Below are 17,517 nucleotides of genomic sequence, written 5' to 3'. Positions count from 1 at the left end.
GGCGCTTTGGCTGGCGCTCGGGGATGGCCTCTGACGTGCCCACGGCCATGCAGCTGGCGAGGCTCCTGCTCGGCTGAGTCCTGAGCCACACTGGCCCTGGGGCCATCTTGCCTCCTGCTGAGCCCCGAGCCTGCAGGAATCACCTTTCCAGCGGCCTCTCCACCCCACCCGTCACCCTGGTGCTCTACCCGGTACCGTTTAGGAATTCCAAGAAAAGCACCCCGTGCCCTTCCTGGGGGCTGGGCATCTACTGATTTGGACGGTGCAGGTGGTGACAACACAGCAAGAGAAGTCCTGGCAGGTTTGCGGAGTCCGAGGTCTAGACTCGAGACATTTGGAGTCCCCTCAGCTCACCAAGCCTGCCAGCACCACCGGGTGTGGGGACTCGGTCTGGGAAGGCAGAACCTGCTGCTTCCTTGCAGCCTCCACCCTGCAAACTGCTCTTAGCAAGCCCGCGGTACAGCTTGGCCCAGCTCGAGGTGGGTCCCCCAGACCCGAGGACGAGGCCCCCCGCTTTCAGGGAGGGGGAGTCAGAGGACCGAGATGAGCGCTGCCAGGCAGCAGGCTCTGTAAACACACCCCCCTGCCCCCGCCCATCGGCATTGCAGCCCTGTTTGCCCAGAGCTCAACAGGGGCTCCTCCCGGGTCCCAGGAGTCACACGCTTCAGCAGGTGAACGGTGTCCCAGGATACGCTGGGCTCTGGCCACAGAGCACACAGGAGGCCAGAGGCGAGGCCTGGAGGCGGGGTAAGGAGGCGACGCTTGCTCGTCTGGGGAGCTTATGGGACTCGGTGCAGCCAGTGGGGGGCTGTCAGCTGGAGCTGCTGAGGAATCTTACAGGGCACCGAGGCGGGTGATGGGGACAGTGCCATGTGTCCAGATGGGGACGCGTGGCCCAGGCCTGGACACACCCCTGCATTCAGTGGGACAGTGCCTCCCCCGTGGCAGGAGCACACCCGCCCTGACCCACCTGCGGCCAAGGCTGCTCCTCTGGGGTCTGGCTCTGGGCCGGGGACGCTCGGGGCTGCACGATGGGTGGAGGAGGGCACACATAACAGATGCACCAGCCACGTGGGGTTTACGGAGGTGGGAGGTCACAGTACCCGGCACCAAAGAAGTGAAGGTGGCCTGATTGTTCCAGCCAGAGTGGAAAGCGCTGCCCTCTGTGCGCCCCACTCCGTCTCAGGCTGCACCGCGGGCTGTGGTGGGATGGCCCACCATGTGGGCGCCAAGTCATGGCGGGTGCTCAGGCTGCCGGAGGGTGGTCGGACCTCCCCGCCCCGTGCCCACTGTGCCTGTGCCTGAGAACCGCGGAGGTTCGCCCCTGCTTCTCCGAGCCCGCCCCCTCGCCAGTACACCGGCCCGCCCGCAGGAGCTGCTCCAGAAGCCTCCATGGGGTCAGCTGGGGACTCACCCAGAGGGTGGGTGGTGAGCGCCTGGAATCTGCTGCTGAGACCATCTCCCTCCAGGTGACAGGAGACAGGCGTCCCCGGGCTGGCTTCCTGCCTCCTCCATAACTGTGCCCTCCCACCCCCCGCTGGAGAGGCTGGCCCCAGGCTCTGATGTCCTTCATGGACCAGAGGTCTCAGGGGGACACAGCCAGGGCTGGGGCCAGCATCTCCCACACAGGCGGCAGAGGCGAGGCTGTGCTCCCTGGCCCCACGGCGCTTGCCTCACCTCTCGGTCCAGGCCAGCCGCCACTGTCACGATGTCCCCTGTCTCACTGTTGATGGTGAACATGTTCTGGGATGGGCTCTGTGGGGTCTGGGTCACGATTCGGTACCTCACCATCCCGTTGGCTGTGGTGCTGTCGTCAGCATCATTGGCTGTGACTGTCATCACATAGGTGCCTGGAACAGAGAAAGCAGCTCAGATGGAAATTATCTGTCATATATGCTGCTGCCCCCATTCCCACGCCCAGGGCAGACATCACCAATTGATCACAGGTCTCTTTGGAGACTGGATGCATTTACGGGGGCTGGCAGAAAAAGAGAACCCGATATCTGGGGCCACCTCTTCTCTCGAGACACTTGCTGATTCCAGAACTGGCTGCTGGTAGCTCAGGAGCTGCTCTGAACTTTCAACAGACTTGTGAGAATGGGAGTAAAAAGCATTGGAGGTTGGGGTTTGCCGGGGAGGACCCCTGGAAGGGTGTCTGGTCTTTGGGTCTGAGCCCAAAGTGCAGCACCCTAGGAGTGTGAGTGACCTGGGAATAAATAGTCCTGACAGATGACACATACTCTAAACAGGGTGACTTTGTTAAGATGACCCGAGATTAGTGTCCCCTTCCAGCAGCAAAAGTAAATCCTCTATGGAGAAAGATACCATCCTTCATAACCTCAAATTATCTCTACAATTTTTCATACTCACAGTGCAACATTTAATTCACTAGGCATACAAGAAGACAAAAGCTGACAGAAAACAAAGAGAAGAAACCGACAACACCCAGACCCAGAGGAGAGTCAGATAACAGAGGAGTCAGACGCAGACTTAAAAGCAAACACCTCTACCTTAATATGGTCAAGGAATTAAACAGATAAGATAGAAAATTTTGTCATAGAAGTAGAAATTATAAAAAAAAAATTAGAAAACATATTTGAAACGTAACTAAAATTAAGAACTTGAATGGGTTTAAGGGTAGATTAAATAGAACAAAAGAGAGAGTTAATGAGTTGGAAAACACATCAAAAGAAAATATCCAGACCAAAGCAGCACAGGAAAGTGCACAAGGAATGTGAGGCCAGCGGACGTTTGTCTGTAAAGGGCTGGAGAGTAGATATTTTAGGCTCTTTGGGCCACGAGGTCTCTGTCCCAACTCCTCAGCATTGCAATATTAGTGTGAAAGCAGCCACAGACGAATTGCCAACAAATGGGTGTGGTTGTGTTCCAATAAAACTTTATTTATAAAAACAAGTGGAGGGCTGGATTGGGCCCATGGTTTGCTGATCTCAGCTCCTTGCTTTTTCTTTTTTGGATTTTAGGGACCAGGTTGGTTTTAAAAAAAGTATAGGGGAGCAAACCCCATGGCAGAATGGTTAACGTTTCATGTGCTCTGCTCTGGCAGCCTAGGTTTGTGGGTTCAGACCCTGGGTGCAGGCCTGCTCCACTCACCAGCCATGCTGTGGAGGTATCCCACATACAAAAAAATAGGGGATTGGCATGGATGTTGGTTCAGGGCTAATCTCCCTCAAGCAAAAAACTCCACAAAAAACAAAAAAACCTAGGGGATCCAATACGGGGTTGGCAACTCCTTGTTCGACCCAGGGAAGACATTAAAGTATACACTTAGCTCAGGTGTTTTATGTAAGGAAATATTTAACACCAAAATATTAGAAAGAATGAAGCTCAGTCCTTTGCATTAAATCCATTTATCTTCATGAAAACACTGCCACACTGAGGGTTTTGCTTTTCACCACAGACTCATGAGCTGCAGCCAGCGTGCCCCGTGGCTCGGCGTAGGAGACAGCCAGGAGGGCGCTGTATGGGGTGAACACCTCTCGCCTGCTTTGGGACGAGGCTCACTGTCTACCCCCTCGTTCTGCAAAACATAATAGAAAGACCATCCGAAGGCAGTGAGCAAGTGCAGGGCAGTCACAACAGAAGAACCCACCAGGGCAGCCTGGGCTGGAGGACATAGCCGCCCGGTTTGCCTTTGGGCCGAAGACAGCAGGTTTATGGCCCCTGTGGGTTTAGGAGCCCTGGGGGCTTTCTGCCCCTTCCTTCCTCGTCATCTACGAGACTCTGCACGCGGGGGCGCCCATAGGGAGCATCCAGTGAGTTCTGTCCGTGCAGTGTGAAGGTCCCTCCCCTCACCATCTGCCCCCGCCCCGTTAGAAGCTGGGCTCCGGGAGGCGGGGGTCTCCTCAGAGGTTTGCTCATGGCTGAAAGCTGTCAAATGTCTCCCTGAACAGAATTCTCTCCCATCCTTGAGGGCCTGTCCCACGGAAGGAAGGCGGACGGCTCCAGGGTGCTGCCCTGGGATGGACTCCAGGAGACAGACCCTGGCCTGTGGGTCAAGCCGTGGTCCCGGCCTGGACCCCAATCTTCCGAGCTGTCATCTTTCCAGCGTGGACACTTCAGGCCTCAGACTGGAGGGGCGGATGGATATGCCATTCTGGGGTAGACACTTATTAACGAAGTGCTGATCGGATATTGATGAGGGTCCGAAGTCTCTGCTGGCTTTTTGGTTAAAAATAATTGCGTCCCTCAAACCTGATGTGGGCAACACAACTCTTACCCTCATTCTGCGTAGAAACAGAGTCTTGTTCACTGAGGAGGCCTGCATGTGCTGCAGCCACAGGGCTTGGCCACCCTCGAAGGCAGAGCTTGACCCACAAGCTGCTCAATTCAATCACCCCTCCCCCCAGAAAAGGACGAGCTCATCAGGGGCCACCACCGTAGCTCTTCATTAACCCAAAGTGCTAACGGCTTTGAACTAATGCGATACAGCACTCCTCCAGCGTGATTTTACCTGAGAATGGCAATTCTACACTCGGAGCCCCTGCCTCTGCCTCAGGGGAGGCAGACAGAGGACAAGGAGGGGAGGAGGTGGGGGAGGAGAGGGGAAGGAGGAGGGAGGGGAGGGGGAGGTAAGGAGGATGGGGGTGGGGTGGGGGGGGAGGAGGAGGAGGAGGAAGGGCTCTGAGCACCTGGAAGCCCCGTTTCAGCTGGGCCTTGACTTCATCTTGAGCTCTGTGGCAAGAAGTCTCTGCTCCCAGCACAGCCCCTTGACCAGTGAACGAAGAAATCTGAGTTTCAGGGAGGAAACACTACAAAAGTTTAAATTCCCAGGCTCAGAGCCCAGCTGCGTGCCTTGTGAGAGAAAATTCTGGAGACAGAGAGTGGGTGCCTGCCGTGCAGCCTCGGCCTCTCTCGCTGGCTTCTCTTCACCCAGGACACAGGCTGCCAAGGCTCTCACTCTCCAGAACACACCCCGGTCAGTCTGCGCCCCGAGAGCCGTGCCCCCCGGAAGGGAGGATGGGGGACCTCCTTGGGCACGGAGGACTGGAGGTCCAACTCGCTGGCAGCCAGAACTGCCCATCAGTTCCTGGCTGGTTACACAATCACTTTAGGTCTGGGCTCAGGAACATGCTTTTCAAAACCGGACAATGTACAGTACTTCTGATAAGTCTTTCCTGGTTGCAAAAATAAAACGCGTTTGTGGCCTCCAGCGCATGTTTGCTGGGCACCATCAGAAGGTACAACGCAGGCAAAGCAGGCCACAGCCCAGCCTGGAGCCACCTGCCAGAGCACCGGGGTCAGAGCCCGCGGCCCAGCCGCCGGACTCCAGGGCTCTGCCCCCAGAGGCTTTCAAACCGACTGCTGCTGATCAAAGGAATGAAGGAGACATGTCCCACAAACCTGAGGAGCAAACACTGTTTTAAAATACGGATGTGGCGCCCTGGCGGTGACTGGGGGACTGACCCTGCCCCGCGGCCCAGGCGCAGACGGCCTCAGCTTCCGCAGGCAGTTCTGCCGCCTATATCCAAACGCCTTTAAAAGGTGCCTGCTCAGCAAATCCACTTCTGGGAATTTATCCTCAGGAGAGGGTCACTTGGGATAAATGATTTCAGCATGGCGGACTGGTGCCTGTCCCGTCCATGCTGACGTGGCTCCGGAGAGCGGCAGGCAGGCCGGTCAGGGAACGAGACGGATACCTGGACTCCCCCGCGGACGGGGTGGGTGTGGCGGACCCTTGCGGGCATGGAATGTTCTGTATCTTGACAGTGTCAACCCCATATCTTGGCTGTGCTACGGTGCAACAGTTTTGCCAAGATGTGACTGAGAGACTGAACCCACAAATGGCCAGAGCACATATAGAGAGAGCTCTGAGCCACGCCCTACAGTGCCCACGCCACCCAGGCTGTCTCTGTGGGCCCTGCAGGACATCTCTCTCCGGCAACAGCCCAGGAAGCCAAACACCCACCTGCAACAATCGCCCAGAACGGCTGGCCTCCATCAATACTGACAAATGTCCCTAATTTCCGTCCCTGCTTCCGATGTAGGACCAGCCAGAGAAAGCCAAAGCGCATGCCCACCCAATCCCAGGGGACATCCAGCTTCTGACTAGAAGCTCAGCTCCAGCTCCAGCTCCTCAGGCCCACAGCCCCTCTGAGCCCCCCGCCCCCCACGAAGCTCTCCCACCCCTCTGCCCGCCTCCTCGTCTCTGCCCAAGGCGAGTACCGTGGCCGACCTCCTCACTCTGCGTGAACAGCTCTGCTTGTCCCCGTCGGGCCAGCCTGCCTTTATTTCCAAGTTACCATGCGGGGGTCTGGATGGCGGACACGTGGATTCTCTCTGTCTTATGTTGCATAACTACACGTGGATCCACAATGATCTCAAAGAAAAAGTTTAACTGAAAAAAACCCCAACACGGACCCGTGAAGCTCACATCTTGCGGTGGAAACAATGAGCATAATCAATAAGTAAATGATATTACACACCCCACAACAGGGTGTTGGTTAAATAAATTACGATACATTCCTATGATGGAATAGCCTAAAGCCACTAAAATGGTGTAGAAAAATATTTAGTGCCATTTGAAGTTTTCATGATATGTGGCAAAACAGAAGATAATTAGGTTCTAAACTGTGTGCAGCAAGACCCCAATCTTAAAACAACGACATGCTTGTGCAGAGAAAAAAGACCAGAGAGCTGTGTGACGGAGGCCGTCATGGCAATCTCTGAGCCGTGGACCCATGCTGGCGATTTTGATTTTTTCTTTGTGATTTTCCCTGTATCTTCCAAGTTTCCTTCAAAGAGTATTACTTGAGTATCAGAAAGTAAAATGTTACCAAAAGAAAAAAAAAGAAAAGCAATCGGGCAACCGAGGAAACAGAAGATAGGACTTTTTTTTGGTCTAAATCACAATTTGGTTTCTCGCGAGGAAGATTCTGAAAACCTGGCTGGGTCCCTGGTCGCTACCCCATGATCCGGTGACTGATGCTTGTCACCTGAGTCCTCTGAGCCCAAAGAGGGGAGGGTCACTATGGAATGCCGGAGAGGAACCATGTGCTTCAGCCCCGGAGCAGAGCAGGGGCTCAGGACTTTCGTGAGCGGGACGAGGAGAAGGAACGCCTCTCGGAGAGCCTGGGGGGCTGCCGGGGGAGGAGGCCTCCGCTCACCATTTGGGCGTGTTCTAGACCCTCTCGCCCTTGCCCACCCAGTGGGCACTCAGGGATGTCTGCTGACCTGGGGGCGAGGCTCTAACCTGGGCCCTGAGCCACCGATTCCTCTACCCACTTATGTGCCTCCCCGTGCCTCAGTCTCCCCCTTGTGTTTGAGGGTGCGCCCCCTTCTGAGCCCTCCTCTCCTCGCCTCGGTCACAGCTTTCTCTTCCCGATGCCTGGCTGTCCCTCACAGCCTGCAGTGGATGCTGTGGCCTCCTCCTCATCCTGGGCCCTGGGGTTTGCTGGACGGATCCCACACTCGGCTCTGGGGTGGGCTGGGGTGGGCAGTGGCCGACGGCCATGACCTCGCTCACTCTCATGCCAGGCGTTGACCAGAGAGGGTGGTCTCGTGAACTTTGGCCAATCTGCTTGGGGCCTCCGCTGGGTGCAGCCAGCGGGGCAGGATGGCTGGGAAGGCGCAGGGGCTAAAGAGGCAGCTTGAAGCAAGAGAACTTTCTACTCTCCTGGTCTGGAGGCCCGAAGTCCAGAATTGAGGTGTCAGCAGGCGCATGCTCCCTCCAAAGGCACCAGGGGAGGGTTCTTCCTGACTCTCCAGCTGCTGGTGGGGGCTGGTGATCTTCGGTGCTCCTCAGCTTGTGGCGCCATCACTCCAAGCTCTGCCTGTGCCATCATGAGGTCTCTGTGTGTGTCCTCACCTCTTCTTATAAGGAGACCAGTCATGGGGATCGAGGGTCCACCCTGATGGCCTCACCTTAACTAGTTACATATGCAAAGACTCTATCTCCAAATAAGGCCACATTCTGAGGTCCTGGGTGGACACGGATTTTGGGGGACACCACTCCACCCACTATGGGGATTAAGTTGAGACTGAGGCAAGCAGTGAAACCAGGCCGTCCAGGCTAACTCCCAGCTCACGAGGCGCGAGAAGAAGACAGATCTTTCCAACCATGTGCTTCTCCACGGCCTTGGGGACTTGGGGAGCCAGGCTGGCCTCAGGGCTTGGACTAGGGTTGCTCAATCCGGAGCGGATCCTGGCTCTGCCACTCCCAGCACCAGCCTCTGCGCGCCACTGAGCCTCTGGGAAACTGGGGCTCCTCTCCTGGAAGCTGGGCGTCCCTCACAGGGTCACCAGGAGAAGCGGGAGAGCCGCCGTGAGCTGGGTGCCTGGGGTGTGAGCAGAGCCAGCCCCCCATGTCTGGGGAGGTGTGACCCTGGACCCAAGGTCCTCTCCTGGCCCTCTCGCCTTGTTCTCCAGCCGGGCGGGTCTGAGTCTACACAATCAGGAGCCCTCAGACACCCTGATGCCACAGTGTGCCGGCGGAAACCCTGTGGCATCAGTCCCCTGCTCGCGCCCTCTGTGGAGGAAACGTTCACGCCAGGAAACGCTCACAGCAGCAGCATCTGTTGTAACGTGGGAGCTGAGTCTCGCCCCCGTCACCTGGGCTCCAAGGACGACCTGCAAGCCACCCTTCCAGGGCTTTCTACAGAGACCTCCTCGGGCCTCTCCCAGTAGAATGGCTTGAATTTTTCTTAAGAAACTAAACAGACGTCAGGGTTGTATTTTCATTGATTGGGGGACGCTGTCTTCTGCCCGAGAGGCCGGACGTCTCTCTGTTAATCGCACCCGGAGGAGAAAGGGGAGAAGGCAGAGGCTCGGTTCTTCCCAGGAACCTATGGACGAACGCTGCCATGCGCCTTAAAGGATTAATTTCACAAGCCTTAAATTGCAGTTTAATTTGAAAACTAATTCAGCCCCATAATTGGCTTTCTGCTCAAAGCACTGAAGCTAAAGATTTAAATTCTTAATATTCAGATGACTTTCAAGTATCTGGCGCCATCTGTGCATTAGTCCGTGGTGTTCATCTCAGGGGGACCTCCGCCAGCACAGAAATAAAATAAATAAATAAATGGGCCCACTAATAGAATAATCTATTTAAGCAAAAACTCTGCGTTATACAGATGAAGGTTTCTTTGACTTCATTTGCAGCATGTAGATTTCTCTGCTATTTAATATTTTAAAGTGACATTAATTTCAAAATTTATCATCTAGGCCCCCATGCAGTTAGAAGGGGTTAGGGAAAGCAGGAGTTCCAATTAGAGCCTGTTTTGGTTAGAAAGTAATCCATACAGAGGCATCTTTTCGTAGGAGGTTTGAGAAACACCGCCAGACCAGTCTGGGCCGGGCTGGGCTGGGGGACGAGAGAGCAGTTCCACTTTCCAGCTGGAGAATGCTGTGAGCAAGGAGCAGGACTGCCTGGCTGGTGCAGAGGGAGGGGCGGGGGCGCGTCCAGTCGCTTTGGATGGTCTCCTGGAGTCAGTCCTGAGCCCCGTGAGCTTGTGTTCTGAAAATCGGGGTGCTGGGAGTGTGTGACTCAGGGAGTTGCAGGACGAACACCGGCCCATTGCCCAGGGCTGCGCCACACGGCCTCAGAGCACCACCGGGACGGTGGTGCCTCACTGTGGGCTTGGCAGACTTCCGGCTCCCTCTGCAGAGGCACAGACCCCTGGAGGCCTTCAGGGACGCCCTCCTGCCCTGCAGAGCTAACGGCTGAGCATCCTCTTGAGCTCTGGGAAGCAGGCCCCGGGCACGTTCTGAGTGAGCTCCCCATGGCTCAGGCTGAGGCCCGGCCTTCGCTGGATCACACCCTCGCTGGGGTCCATGGTGCTGAGGAAAACAGGTCTCTGCCCCACAGGGGTGCAAAGTGGTGGTGGAAACTGACAGCAAACTGACTAACTGAGGAACTAAACGAGTGGTGGAACATCAGCAGGGAACTGCAAGGGTGGGAGAGCCTGCTCGTGACCGCGGGCAGGGAGGGGATCTTCAGAGAAGTGATGTGTGAGCTGACGAAGGAAAAGGAGCCAGTCTCATAGACACTAAGGGGAGGACATCCAGGCTGAGGGCAGAGCACGCGTAAAGGCCCCAAGGCAGGAAGGACTCTTTCCACTCCCAAGGGCCTGGGACGTTTGCTTGTCTGTCTTTGCCCCGGTCTGCATCACGTACCATTCGTTAGCACGGATCCAGCGTACAGATTTCTTGGTTCCCCAGCTGCGCAATGGGTTCCTTGGGGGTGGGGTTCATGTTTTCCCGTCCTGGAGAAAGGCACTCATACACAGCACGTGCTTCTCCTGGAGGAAATTCCCCATGCTACACATTGACCTTCTCCCTTTCTTTTCACCTCTTTCCTGCCTGATAGCAGGTGTGATGCTTGGAGGTGCAGCAGCCCTCCTGTGACCATATGGTGAGAAACCAGATGGGGAAGCAAATGCCAGAGATGTCAGCCCTGACAGTTTCAAGCTTTCACACAAACCCCTACTTGCTTCAGCTGAGTTTTCTGTGACTTGTGGCCAAATGCACTCTTGACACAGACTGAGAGGGGAGGCAGTTTAGCTCAATGGCTAGAACCAGGGCTCACGAGCCAAATCGCCTGGGTTTAAATTCTTTCCTCCACCTGCTACAAGCTGTGTGTCCTTACTTACCTATTCTATGTCTCTGTTCCCTCATCTCCAAAGTGGGGAAAATAACAGCGCCCGTCTCGTAGGGCTGTGCGGGACTTAGGAGGTGAAGACGTAGGGAGGTCTCAGAACAGTGCCTGGCGTCCGCAGCCCTCGGCGAGGGCCTCCGTCGCATTTCTGCGATGACAGCCGCATTCTCCAACCTTCAGCAGGAGGCGCACCCTTCACGCAGCCAGCCAGACGAGGCCTCGCCGGCGGAGCTGGCCCTGGGTGCAGAGCGGAGGGGCCCGTCTCTCGGAGGGCGTGGAGCCCCCTTCCAGCAGGTTCTGTGGCCCAGGACGAGCAAAGGCATCGCAGCTCGCGGCTTCACGCCACGGTGCAGCAGCCGCTGTTTTTAATCTGGCAGGCAGACAGCCCAAGGGCGGGAGTGTTCGCTCCTGGTGAGAACAGCTGGCCAGGGGCGACGTGCCTCGGCTCCTCGGAGCAGGTCTCCGGGGGTCTCAGAGTCCCTCTGATGAAATGGCGGCTCAGGAACATCACTCCAGAGGGGGACGGCTGGGAACCGTGAGCCTGAGGGGGCAGAAGCCAGCACGGCTGGTGGCCGACACTGAACGGCAGAGACATGGTGCCAGAGAGGCTCCACCACGGCCCCTTGAGGTTGTGCGGGTCCAGCTCAGCTCCAGTTGTTCCCGAGGCCCCACCTTCTCCTGCAGAGCTGCCCTTCACTGCTGGGAGCTCACACGCCCGGGGGCGGCTGTGGCTGGCGGCTCCAGAGGACAGGAGCCCGGGGCCTTGCCCTCGGTCGGGACCCTGAATCCCACCTTGCTGGCCCCTTCCTTCTCCCGCATGTCCTCCCTCTCAGATGCCTCCTGGGAGCAAGCGGGCCCCAATAAGCCACTTGCGCCCCATGCTCCCCTCCAGCTCTGGGAACTGGACCTCTGGCTCGGCCCCATTGACCCACCTCAGGCTAGAAAACGGTCATCGGTCAGACTTGGCCAATTGGGAGTTTGTGATGATAATTCAGAAAAATGCATGTCTGAGGCCTGGCTCAGCCATCGGGGGGCAGGGCCAGCTCCGCAGGCCAGTGGGGTGACCCCAGGAGAGGGCACACCTGATCTGGGCATGTGAAGGACTTTGGAACATAACACAAAGGACAGCAGGGTTTAAACGAGTCTTGTATTTATTAAAAGAGGTTCAGTCTGACAAAGTGTACTTCGTGGAGTCAGGAAAATGAACTATCTTGAGGAAGAATGTATAACAATATTAACAAGCTAATAACTGTGAATAATAATGACCATTAACAACAGTGTCCAGTGTGGGGGCCCCACTTGGATGCCCTCACCTGACGGGACTCTTATCACTGCCATTTTACTGACGATGAACAAGACGGAGTAAGTAGCTTGCTGAGGCCACATCATGGCCACGCTAGGGCCACACAGTGGCACGCCATCTGGATTCTGAGAAGGGTGGCTGGGCATGATGCAATGCCACCTGCCAGGTGCACAGCCCCACCTGGGGGAGACACAGGTGACAGCCAGGGTCTGAAAACTTACACACTGTCCCAAAAGCCATTTCTTCCACCCGCTGTCGAGGCTTACTCTGCAGCCACGGTCATCGAGGTGGTGTGGTACTGGCAGAGGGACAGACACAGAGATTGATGGAACAGAACATAGAACCCACGAACAGACCCAAAAATATGCCCAACGGATTCTTGACAAACGTGCAGAAGCCATTCAATGGAGGCAGGACAGCCTTTTAAGAAACGGGGCTGGACAAGTGGACACCCAGAGGCAGAAAACAGTGAGCCCAAAGGTATGTCTCACACCTTATACAAAAGTTATCTTGAAATGGGTCATGGACCTAATGTGAAAATGGAACTCTAAAACCTTTAGAAAAAGGCACAGAGAACATCGGGACCAGGGCTCGGAGAAGCGTGCTTAGACAGGATGCCAAAGCCCCGCCAGAAAGAGGGAGCTGGGATTAACTGGACTTCATCACACTTAAAACTGGCTCACAAGCATGCTGCGAGGAGGAGGAAGAGACCAGCTACAGGGAAAACTCCGCGAACCACGTGTCCAGCGAAGGGCTTGTCTAGAATACAGAAGGAATTCTCAAAATTCAACAGTAAGGAAAAGCTAATTAGAAAATGGGGGAAAGACATGAAGAGACATTTCACTGAAGAGGAGGTGCCGATGGCAGATAAGCGCAAAAAAGATGCTGAACATCAGCCGTTAGGGAGACAGAGATGAAAACCACCATGAGACGTGCCGACACGCCCACCAGAATGGCTGCAATAAGGAGGAATGACACCACCCAATGCTGGCAGAGATGAAGGGGGCTTGGGCCACGCAAAAAGGTGGCAATGTGAGACGGTACAGTCACCACAGAAAAGAACAGGACGGTATCTTGCAAAACCAAACACACACTCCCACGCCACCCAGTAACTGCTCTCTTGGGCTTTTATCACAAAGAAATGAAGACTTATGTTCACACAAAGACCTGGACGTGAACAAGTATTCTCAGCTTTATTTTAATGGCCCCAAAGTGGGAGCAGCCTAGATGCCCTTCAGTGGGTGAATGATGAACAACGGTGGAACGCCCTAACAGTGGACTTCTGCTCGGCAATGAACAGGATGAGCTGTGGACACAGATGGCAACGAGGGTGAATCTGCAGAGAATTAGGCCGAGTGAAGGGAGCCAACCCCAAAAGGGAACATCCTCTTATGATTCCATCTACTTAACAGTCTGGAAATGACAGTCATAGAGCCGGAGAGCAGACGAGAGGGTGCAGGGGTTAGGGATGGGGGTTGGGGGGAGGTGGCTGTGGCTCTGAAGGGTGGTGTGAGGGGTCCTTGTGATGGAACTGTTCTGTGTCTTGATGTTGGTGTCAAACGAACCTACACACATGATGAAACTGCATAGAACCACACATACACACACACACACGCACGAACGCATGTAGGTAAAACTGCTGAGATCTGAGAGAGGTCCATGGATCGCACCAAGGTCAGCATCCTGAAGTGCTCTCGCACAACAGTTCTGCAAGATGTTATTTTTGGGGGAAACTGGGTGAAGGGTTTGTGGGATGTCTCTGTATCATTTCTTACACCTGCATGTATATCTACAACTATCTGAAATAGGATTTCTTAAAAAGACCCTTCTTCTAATGAGATCCTCTCCGGAAGCCCATTTATGAATTGGTTGGAGTGGTGACGCTTGGCTGGGTGGTGCGAGGGCTACAAGCCTGGCTCTCTGCTTCCTGCCCACCCAGGGGCGTGGGACACCTCCACGGAGCCCAGGGCCCCACGGAGCACTGTGCCACAAGACTCCTGGGCCTCCCGTCTCATTTCAGTTGGCCCTTTTTTCTTGGGAGCCGTAATTTTGGTTCCACTTTCTAGTGAACTTGAAATCAACAAAACTTCATTTCTTTATGGAAAACATCTGCGTTACAGATATGAAATTATTACTAATCTGAATTCATGAGGGTTAGGGTCAATTTGAAAGCCAGGAAGAGAAGACCCTAGTGGAAACGACAACTTTTGTAAGACCCGTTTGCTAGACAGTAAACTCACATCAGAGCCCACTCGTAGTGGACGGCGGGAGCCCACAGAGACGGAGAACGTGTGCAAGATGCTGTCACCCCTCAGAGACAGCCATCGCCCAGGGTCACCTGGTCACCTACAGGGGGTAGGCCCAGCAGGGTAGGGGCACAGGTCAGGGTTGGAGGCCAAGGCGGGCTCTGCGGGAAGGAGTGGGTGGCGTGTGCATGGGGAATGGGGGGCCCAGCGTGAGCAAACCCTTGGGGTGAGAACCACAAGCCATGTTCGAAGGGTAGGAGCAGACGTGTTTCCACTTCTGCTCTTAATGTGGACCATGAACGGGGTCTCCAAGGGGCTCTGGTGGCCCCTGGCCCGCTAGTGTCTCATCCAGGATTTGCGACAAAGACAAGAGGCTCCCCGAGGTTAGGAGGGACTGCTGCCATGACTAGCAGCTTCAGGTGGCCCCGTGTGGGTGGGGACCACCAAAATCACCTACTGAAACCTGATGCCCAGTATGGTAGCTACTAGCCCCACATGGCTATTTAAATTCTAAATAAAAGTAGAAATTCAGCTCCTCAGTTGCATTAGCCACCTTTCAGGTGCTCAGTGGCCACAGGTGGCTGACAACCCAGACATAGAACATTTCCATCATTACAGAAAGTTCCAGCAGAGAGCCCTGGTCTGGGGCCACCGGCATCCCCAGTGTGACCCACATCCTGGCACGTGTGGTGCACGTCTGCCCTTGAGTCCACCTGACATCCAGCCCCTCCTTTCTGAGGCAACCGTCTGGTGTTCCTTTGGGGATCCACGCCTACCACATGCTCAGACCACGCGACTTGAGGTAAGACTAGAACTGGGCTCTGTGCCTGAAAAGTGCTCACGGTCTCTGCACAGCTGCAGGGACTGGCTCAGGATGGGCACATGACCCAGGAGGATCTGCCCCGGGCTCTCGCTGGCACTGGAGGAGAGCTGCTCCCTCCCCTGGGGACATCCGAGGCTCAGGGACATGCCTGCAGCTGCTGAGGCTTCCTGCCGGCAGGAAGAGAGACCCTCCCAGGGAAGGAGCCAATGCAGAGAAGAGCAGGGTCAGGCAGTGGTCAGCGAGACCCTGACAAGTCCATTTCAGCACAGGCATCGCCACGGCTGAGCTGCCAGTGTCTCTGGATTTTTCAGTTATGTGAGACAATGGGTCCCTTTCCCCAAGGGGCACTTGAGGTGGGTTTCGACTCCCTGCTTACTGCAGAGATCTGACGGCTGTGATGGGGAGGGCCCCTCTTGATCCCAATGTGCAGTGAACGTTGTTGCTCCAGAAGGGGCCATCCCTGGCCTTCCACACCCTCCCAGTCTGTTCAACCCAGCAGTGCCAAAGAGGGTTTCATAAAACTGAGGGGGGTCTGGTGCTGGGAAAAGAATGTGGGGGGAGCGTGGGACTGGCCTGGGATCCCAGGCCTGAGTTGGCTTGCTAACGTCCCCAAGTGACCGACTCAAATCTTAAAAGGCTCTTATCTAGCTGAGTCAATATTGGACATATCTTTCTGTTTGTTTTCCATTAGAACGTACATCTGAAACCCTTCATTAGCCCATCATTCCAGAGGGTGATGACTAATTTCTGGCAGTAGTTTTTCCTTATCCCACAAAGGCACTGTGTAAAACCCTTCTATTAGTGTAATTTACTGACGTGAGGGGAGAAAGTGTGGAGGCCCTTTCCAGGTCCTGGGGGGAGCCCCAGGCCCCACTATGTGTGGGCGGCATCTCCTCGCCCCTGACCGGGGGAGTGAGGACATCCAGCTGGGTCCCCGGGCGGCCTCACACCGCTATGTCCCGGGCTTTGCACAAAGAGGTGGTGACACTGTTTCCTCCAGCGTGCCGTTCTGGGACCAGAGACAGACTCCAGGGTCCCCCGGGGGCTCTGAAAGTCAGACAACATTTAGTGCAAACACAGTCCTGGAAAGGCGCCAGAGTGAACGGGAATAGGGGGCCCATGCTGGGATCAAGAGCAGCCTTCTGGCATCCAGGCCACACCCAGCATTGAACGAGGGGATCGCGGCAGCTCCTGGCTCTGGGCGTAAAGTCTCGTCAGGATTTCCAGAAGCAGACCCAGTGATGTGCTATGTTGTTGTCCTAATGAGTGAAGCCAGGTGCACATTTGGGGAGAGTTTCTCTATCGATTTGTTTTAAAATAAGACAGGGGAGGCTTGATTTGTGATAGAAATCTAGGGGCCTTTACAGAGCGCTCCGGGTCTCGGGGAGCGAGGCTTCCGTGTTAACAAGAAAGCCCCCCAAGCCAGACACCCACGCCCCACGCTGACTCTTGCAAGAGCTGCCTGTTGGCAGCCTCGTTCACTTTCTTTGGCAGCTTGAAGCTAATTTGCCCACCCACGACCTGCCCCTGCCCCTCAGGGGACTCAGGGGATGGGGAGAGTGCCCGAGGTTCCGGCAGAAATGATGCCACCTCTCGTTCCCTTTGCTGACCCCGGGCTGGCCGCCTCTCATGATTCGGAGACAATCAATGGGAAACGCAGTTCACCTTGTCGAAATGGCAGCCCCTGGAGACGCAGCTGTGACAGCCCCTCCAGCAGGGAAGCGATGGCAAATGTTTGCCTTCGCGGCCCCTGAGCCAGGGTGCCTGCTGTCCCCCAGAGGGGGCCTGTGGAGCGCTGTGTTCCCTGCCCTCGGCTCCGGCTCTGCGAGCTCCTCCCTCTGTTTGCCCCGCACCACAGGCCCATGTGAGGTTCAGATCAACGAGGGGACCTCTTTACTCCAAGTGTGTTCCTGATGTCGCCCGGGGCATTCTGACGGGTGAAGGAGATTTGTTGTTTCTCTGAACTTCAGATGTACCCAGGCACCTGTGTGGCAGTTATTTTAGCCCCTATTTTCCGCAGCCCCGGCAGGAGCCTCCTCAGTGACCCTTGGCTCAACGACCCCCCCCCCCAACCCCCCGTGAGGGGCTGTGCTTCTTAAACTTCAGCAAGCACAGAAATGACCTGGGGGCTTGCCCCCAGACTCCAGGCCAACCTGCGGAGAGCCTGAATCAGCAGGTGTGGGCGAGAGACTCTGCATTTCCAATGCTCCCAGGCAGTCTGCTGGTCCCTGGGTCACCCTGGGAGCAGGCTGGCCAAGCTTCCACCTCGGCTGGGGATTCGGACCCATACACACACCAAGGGGCCTGGGCCGACCGCTTCACGTCCTTGGGCCTGGAGTCTTGTCCTCGCTCAGGGGACAGGGTGGGTGCCCACTGCTTGGTGGTTGTGGGATCCAGAGACCAGACACGTCACCCACTTAGCAAGGGCCCTGGCTCATAACAAGGTGGTTGTCACCTTTTGTCCCTGACTGAAGTCTGCGGGAAGATGGGCTCTTGGGTCAGCTCTGAGGTCTCAGCCACAGGGGTTCCCCTC

The 17,517-nt window shown here is 55.8% G+C and overlaps 1 protein-coding gene across 2 annotated transcripts in view; it reads right to left on the bottom strand.

The window, feature by feature from the left end:
* The window catches only part of CDH4 (cadherin 4), a 597,516-nt gene that overhangs the window by 50,700 nt on the left and 529,299 nt on the right, over positions 1-17,517 (bottom strand). For both annotated transcript variants that reach the window (XM_044748342.2, XM_070486202.1), the window contains one exon: positions 1,678-1,850. In XM_044748342.2, coding sequence (XP_044604277.2) covers positions 1,678-1,850 — 173 coding nt within the window. The remainder of the gene's footprint in view (positions 1-1,677; positions 1,851-17,517) is intronic.

The sequence above is a fragment of the Equus asinus genome, chromosome 15 (assembly GCF_041296235.1).
Source record: "Equus asinus isolate D_3611 breed Donkey chromosome 15, EquAss-T2T_v2, whole genome shotgun sequence".
NCBI lineage: Eukaryota > Metazoa > Chordata > Mammalia > Perissodactyla > Equidae > Equus > Equus asinus.
This window is presented reverse-complemented; position numbering and strand designations above follow the sequence as displayed.